This window comes from Limanda limanda, chromosome 6, assembly GCF_963576545.1.
Source record: "Limanda limanda chromosome 6, fLimLim1.1, whole genome shotgun sequence".
Lineage (NCBI taxonomy): Eukaryota > Metazoa > Chordata > Actinopteri > Pleuronectiformes > Pleuronectidae > Limanda > Limanda limanda.
Window position 1 is genome coordinate 3,594,510 of NC_083641.1, and position 7,477 is coordinate 3,601,986.

Here is a 7,477-nt window from a genome sequence, read left to right on the forward strand (position 1 = left end):
CTATCTATCTATCTATCTATCTATCTATCTATCTATCTATCTATCTATCTATCTATCTATCTATCTATCTATCTATCTATCTATCTATCTATCTATCTATCTATCTATCCATCATCTATCTATCTATCTATCTATCTATCTATCTATCTATCTATCTATCTATCTATCTATCTATCTATCTATCTATCTATCTATCTATCTATCTATCTATCTATCTATCTATCTATCTATCTATCTATCTATCTATCTATCGACAGTATCTATCTATCTATCTATCTATCTCTCTATCCATCTACCATCCATCCATCCATCCATCCATCCATCCATCCATCCATCCATCCATCCATCCATCCATCCATCCATCCATCCATCCATCTCTCTCTCTCTCTCTCTCTCTCTCTCTCTCTCTCACTATCTCACTCTCTCTCTCTCTCTATCCATCCCTCCATCAGTCCATCCCTCCATAAGGTTGTGGACTGGCCCGTGTTGTTGTGTGTCACATGCTCTGTGTTCTCAATCTACATCCCAGTCAGGATCATTGCAAACCGACAGTAGAAAAGTACAAACAACCACTAGAGAAATAATGTAAAGTGATCAGTGCTGAACGTCTGGTTGTTTAAATTGTGTAACACTTAACAGTTTGCAATGTGAAAGATTGGACTTGCAAGATGTACAGGTTGGTGACTTTCACTTCAGGTTGTGTTAAGGGTTTGATGAAACACAAGGGAAATTCCCCTAGATGAGGCCACACTCAGCCCAGAAGAAAGAGAGGACCACACTTCAACAGATGGATGATATCACATCATCCCATGGGCCAGAAATAATAATAACAACTCATTTGTCAGGTTTACATTGATTTTGTTGCTGTGACTAATATTTAACCGTCAAGTGTATCAGTCAGGGTTTTTTGCTTTTGTGTCGTTGCTTCAATTGTCAGTAGTGTAATATTTATTGAAAATTACAGTGTAATGCATTTTATCACTTTATATTTATATAATCTGAGGTATTTCACATGAAAATGTGTTGTTTCAATTCAGTTTGAGTCACTTTACATGTACCTTCAATTTAATCAGTTTTACTCAAAAGTTGGAGTTAGTTAAGAACAATAACCAAGACAAAAACAATTTGAATACATTCTGATTATTCTGATTCTGATTATTCTGATTATTATCACTATTATGACTATTTATTATTATTATTAGTGTTGTTGTTGTTATTATTGTTATTGTTGTGTTTAGTAGTAGTAGTAGTTGTAACAGTAGAATTAGTAGTAATGGTAGTATTACTAGTAATACCAATATTAGTATTTGTATTAATATTAATTTTACAGTGGTGTATTGTTTTATATTGTGTCATAGTGACTTAAGACCCATTTTAAACGGGCTAATAGCATGACTAAAACCTTTCATGGGTGCACTTCTCTCAAACCCTGTGGAGCTGACCCAGCGGCCTCTTGGCAGCAAGAACACACTGAAACGTTCAGCAATCCAAAAATAATCTGCCCATCACTCATACTTCAGTTTGGGGCTGGTGGAGCGCTCGGACTCAGTATTATGGTTTGTTCTAATCTGTATTCTGTCCTCATGCCCTGCTCCCTCTCATCTTTCTGCCTTATACCCACTCAGCCTCTTGTATGGATTAGTGGAACGCTCCCAAAAACAGATTCCCCATCTCCTCTCATGTCATCAGACATTCAAAAAAAATTCTGCTGCTGTGGCACTAAAATGGCAGAGATATAGGAGGATAACACATGTCCGAGGTGAAGCTCACCCCTGATTCCACCTTTGCTGCCGATGTTAAGCAATTAAATGATTCAATTTACAGAAGTCAGTGACCACAGAGATTTAATGAAGTTGTTTAATGTCTCAGAAACATCATAGCTATCTAGCATGGTAGTGGTGAGACTGGTCAAACACAGGAGACAAATGAAACATACAAAATAATTCATATCAGAAAAATAAGCAGAGACGATTATAGTCATGCAAAAGATAAAAGTACAGTTAATGATTAAGAAGCATGAACAGCATTGTTTCCTATTACTGCTACTTTTATTGGATAAACCCCTGAGTTTGAAAAAAAGAAAAAACAACAGAAGAAGCAGAAACCAGAAAAATATCAAGAGAAAAAATAAAAAGTTGGCAGTTTTCTAGAAAGTAAGAAAGAGAGAATGTGTTGGGTGGAGCGCCTGTGTGACAACACGTTGCTGATTCCACACATGATTGCATTTTTCAAGTTTTAATATTTACAAAATAACGACAAAAAAAGAACATTATCAATGTCTGTGTCAGCTGAAGACATAATATTAATAATGATAGTAATAATACTGATAATAATGTCAACTTCAAAACAAATTACCACAATTTTTACTTCAACGAATTCACAATTTTTTTTAACATAATATTGTTTAAGTCTAATACAAAAAAAACAGACAATACATCAAACACATAAAGTGGTACCCATCACATCTTTACAGGTTGGAGTTGAGAGAGGCACCAAACTCTCTGTGCAAAGGGGGGGGGGGGGGGGGGGGCTGCATGGCGGCCCAGTCCCTTCCCTTTCTCTCATGCAGCCTTCTCTCCCATCAGACACCTTTCTCAAGCAGTTCGCAAAAAGCAACAAAATAATAATATTTAATGATGATGAAGTCATCTGTAGATTCAAGAACTGCTTCAACAATCCTGTAACTTCATGGAATGGAGGGGGAAAGTACTCGGCTGCCAAGATCCACAATGTGACCATTGTTGCCCGAATTGTCTGGAAGTGATCCTATTAAACTAACAATGTACAAGCCATTCCTGTTAATGATTACAACCATGCTCAAAGGCAACAGGTTAGTACTGCAGTCACAGCGGTGACAACTCTACCCCCTCTGCTCGTATCACACACAGGCTGCAGAGGGTCAGTATCATACAAGGCTACTGGGAATCATCAGCGTCCGTCTGCTATATACACTTGGATTATTGAATGGGCGGCCACCCTGTGAAGACACCTCTGTCAAATGTCTGCAGGGTCAGTTGAATAGTTTGGCTCAAAGCTTTTTGAGTCAGCTCAGTGATGAGAAGCAGCTTCATCAAAGAAATACATCACAGGACGTCTACGAGACAAAGGCTATAGGAGGAAGAAATAAACACAAGCTTGGGATCTCATCAGTTGAACGTGTCGATTAGAAGGTTGTCTAAACTTGTGGGTCAAAAAATACATTAGCTCAATAAAAGCAAATACAAAAAGTCTTTGATTTGAAGGATTCACTCTGCACGCTGCAGGCCTCCTTAGCTTTAGATGTTTCATTTGATTTGTCTTGTCATTGGTAAAAGTTAAACTCAATTTAAGTTGCAGAATTAAAGCTGAAATTCTTTCTAGGTGATTTGATCTTGTTATCTTTTGCTTCTTTTACAGCCATTCTTTGATTTCAAAGCTGATTTTTACACAGTTGAACATTAACACTCTTAATTCCACGCATGTTTTTCTGAAACAGTAAAACTGAAAAGATATTTTGAGCTGATCAGTTCTTCAGCTGATATGATTAATAACTGATTTATGTGTCCCAAGTTCTCCTCCTTCCCCAATAAAACACCAAATGTTATCTTGGGTTCGATTTTTTTGTTTGCTTGTTCGTTTTTTTAATCCCCCACCTCCCACCTCCCCTGTCATTTACAAGACCTGGAACTTCCAGGAGTTCTGGTCCTTGTAGTCCAGACAGTCAGTGGCATTGAAATTGAGCTTCCAGGCAGCTTGGTCCTTGTAGTCTAGACAGTCGACTGCTCCGAAACCCAAGGAGGCAGCAGTGTAGCCCTGTGAGGTGAGCGAGGCCGGGGACTGGCTGAGGGGCCCACCCATCGAGGAGCCCGTGATGGGGCTCAGGGCTCCTCCGGTGCCCGACAGCTGCGGGTGCATGGGGGACAGGTAGGAGCTGCAGTCCAGGCCTGTGAAGTAGGAGGAGGTCCCCGCGTAGCTCTGGCTGTAGGCGGGGGCCTGGCTGTAGGTCATGGGGTAGGCGGTGGTGCGCTGCATGCAGGGGGTGTTTGAGGCAGACATGGGGTCTGGCAGCGGAGAGATGGAGGCCGGGCTCCAGATGGACACCGTGGCACTAGCCGAGCTCGAGCTGGGGGTGATGGAGGTGCCGGGAGGAGGGGGCTGGGGGCTGTAGGCTCCATTGCTGGGGTTGGCACTGGCCTCGGCGTTGGACTCACGGGCAGGGGACGCCTTCTTCTTAGGGGGCCGTGGCTTGGACTGGCCCGTGCTCTGCTGCTGCTGCTGCCGGCACTTGGCACGGCGGTTCTTGAACCAGACCTGGAGGAGGGAAGATAATTAGAACTTTATCATGAGCTTTGTATCTCTCTCTCTCTCACACACACATGCGGATGAGTTTAGAGTGAGTGTGCACTGATGGGTGCTGTGTGTTACCTGCACTCTGGACTCGGGCAGGTTGATCTTCAGGGCCACCTCCTCCCTCATGAAGATGTCTGGGTACCGGGTTTTGGAAAACAGAGCCTCCAAGATGTCCAGCTGAGCGCGTGTGAAGGTGGTGCGTTCCCGACGCTGTTTACGCGGGGTGTCTAGAAAAACAACATTATAATTATTATTTGTATTCATTATTATTATTATTATTATTATTATTATTATTATTATTATTTAGAAGAAGAATGTTCTAAAAGGAAAATTGCTTTTCCAAAATCCAATGAATGGCTATAAGAGAAAACACTATTATTCCAATCAAAAGAAATTTATTCAAATGTCCCAATTTAGTACTTTATTTTAATATTTATCTAGTTGTATTAATAAAGAAGGACAAAATAATGAAATGGCGATTCCTTGTGAATTCAGAAAATACATTAAGATAAATAATAAACTGCAGGCCTATTGTTTTCTAGGATGCATATTTTAAGAATTAACCAATAATGTTGATTATTAGAAATTATTCAAACGAATATATGTTGAAAAATACCAGATAAAACCGGATAGATATAAGTTGAAGCTAAATAAAGTCTCTGCCATTTACACATCTTATTCGATCGAATAAAAGGATTTAATGCTTTTTTTGTATTGTAATAATCATAGATGAGACCCTCAGAATCGAAATATATAATGAGGGCAAACGAAAGTGGCTCCACATCAAACATTCACGCGGATTTTTTGTGGGGGAAAATCGTCTCCATCTATTCAACGAGAGGGCCCAGCATCGTATCACACGCCTGCTGACACCGAGGCCAAACCCCGGCATCCTCCACAGCCTCATCTCAAGGATGACAGATGCTGAGCAGGTCATGCATCCGCACCGAACAATATAAGTTAAGTATTCACGCAGTTATGACAAAAAAAAACACATTGTGGCACAAAGTACAACACAATGCGCCTGCTACTGTAAATAGGTTAAACGATAAGAGCAACAGATTGGAGTCTGCGGTGATGTTAAGTCTGTGTGAGAACGAGCTGCGTCTCCTTTCACACACGTTTTTTATTGTTTTTTGACTCTGTAATCCGCTGAACTTATAGGTCAAGTGAACACATGTTCAGATGCCTGAAGAATCATCTCAATTATTTTTTTCACAGATATTTTACGCATAAAGATTAACGACCTTTTCTGTAAATTCCTTCGGTTTTAGCATTTCAAAATACCCAACTTCACGTTTCCACATTAAATAATAATGCAAAAGACATATAAAATTGATTAAAATGAAAGATAAAAACACTTTTACTTACTTGGATATCCAACGCCAGCGGAGTGGAGCAGATCCATGCCCGGGCCGGACAGCGTTAACCCGTTCACGGCGTAATGGGGTTGCTTAATGTAGGACATCATGCCTCCTGCCGGCTTTAAAACACTCCCTCACTTCCTAACTCTCTCTCTCCTTCTCTCTGACCGGGGGCCGGGTCTCCGAGCTAGTCTCCAGGGGGTGTCTCTCTCTCTCTCTTCTCTCTCTCTCTCTCTCTCTCTCTCTCTCTCTCTCTCTCTCTCTCTCTCTCTCTCTCTCTCTCTCTCTCTCTCTCTCTCTCTCTCTCTCTCTCTCGTCTTTTTCCTCCCTGTCTCCCCCCTCCCTCTTTATCTTTTGCTCTAGGTTGTTTTTGCCTAAGTTGTTGTTTTTTCCCTACTGGCCCTCTTCTTTATCTGTCCAGCTTCCTCTGACCTAGTGCCGTCGAGCCTGACCCCTGCCTGTAGCTCTAACCTGCGTACCTGTGCACCTGCGTCCACCTGCGTGCGTAAAATCACAGCAGCTGTCGGACCTCGCTTTATATTCTGCGTTTCCTCTGCGCAAATACAACAAACAACTCAAATCAACCCCACATCGAGAATGATGAAGGCTGACCAAACTAGACCCGAGCTATCAAACAATTGTTCCAACCAGAGTCGTGCGTAATTGCCCGTGCGCACCGACGTCCAATGAATTGTGCCAAAAACGCAGCGGCAGGTCCAAAGCAGTTGGGCCCGTCTGTTGATGCGAGCTGACACGGAGCGTGGGCCCGGGTCGCTGAGGAGAGGGTGTGATGTGGATCTGCAGGTGGAGGACAAGTGAGCCGAGCGAGAACAGACTGGCTAATTAGAAGTAACTTCTTACCCAAGTAGACACCCAGAGCCCTCCTCCCTCAACCCCCCTCCCCTCTCTCTCTCTCTCTCTCTCTCTCTCTCTCTCTCTCTCTCTCTCTCTCTCTCTCTCTCTCTCTCTCTCTCTCTCTCTCTCTCTCTCGTGGGCGCACTCACCCAGACGCGCGCACATATAGGCTGTTAATATTGGGCCTGTATATGATGACACCTCAGCACAGACTCGGCTTCTTCAGAGTGCAATGTCTCGGTTTGATGAAAACTTTAGACTATTATCTTATTTTTATGCGCTACAGTATGAAAGATCGGTTTCAATTAAAAAACATGATTTTATATAACGCCGAGCTTGTTTAAGACAAAGCCAACTTAAGTTGACCTCATGCAATTAATAACCATTGTATAAATTGTGTACCCGCAGAACCTCAATAACCGTATTAGGCTTTTCGAGTCTTGTGAACATTTTGCGAAATTGGCCTCCTAAAATAATTGGTCTGCCCATGTGTGCAGCCGGAGTGTGGAGGCAGAGGCAGAGAAGGGGGTACAGGCCGGATTATAGAGGCAGCACAAAGAGCGCGTTGTTCTGCTATTAAATCCCCTTCTGATCCCCAACATGCTCCCTTCCTTCCATTCATCCATTCATTCACCACGCTCAATAATGATAATAACAATAGTCATAATAATAATCATAATATTTATATTATTAATAATGTAATAAAAGTAACAATAATAATAATAGAAAGTAATAATAATAACGGTAGTAGTAATAATATGGTCAAATTCTAACATTGTATTTGATTTCATTTATGTTATTAACATCATAGCCTACATACTTCATATCAAACTTACAGTACATAAAGTTATAGAGTAGCGGAGTTGTAGGCAAAGTTATGGAGAAGAAGAATAGTTATAGATTGATAGATACCAAGTTATATGTACATA

General features: G+C 41.4%; 1 protein-coding gene across 1 annotated transcript; it reads right to left on the reverse strand.

The window, feature by feature from the left end:
• Window positions 1-3,651: 3,651 nt before the first annotated feature.
• LOC133003714 (homeobox protein otx5-like) lies at window positions 3,652-5,800 on the reverse strand. Its single transcript, XM_061073504.1, has 3 exons — window positions 5,701-5,800; window positions 4,405-4,556; window positions 3,652-4,290 (listed from the first exon to the last, which is right to left on the reverse strand). Exons 1-3 carry the CDS (start codon window positions 5,798-5,800, stop codon window positions 3,652-3,654), a joined length of 891 nt encoding a protein of 296 aa, XP_060929487.1.
• Window positions 5,801-7,477: the final 1,677 nt, after the last annotated feature.

Excerpts from the sequence above, each read along its gene's own strand:
- LOC133003714 (XM_061073504.1), bottom strand. The coding sequence starts at position 5,800 with ATGATGTCCTACATTAAGCAACCCCATTACGCCGTGAACGGGTTAACG. Across the intron at positions 4,557-5,700 it reads CGCTGGCGTTGGATATCCAA|ACACCCCGCGTAAACAGCGT; the intron begins GTAAGTAAAAGT and ends TTGTTTTTCTAG. Across the intron at positions 4,291-4,404 it reads TGCCCGAGTCCAGAGTGCAG|GTCTGGTTCAAGAACCGCCG; the intron begins GTAACACACAGC and ends TCCCTCCTCCAG.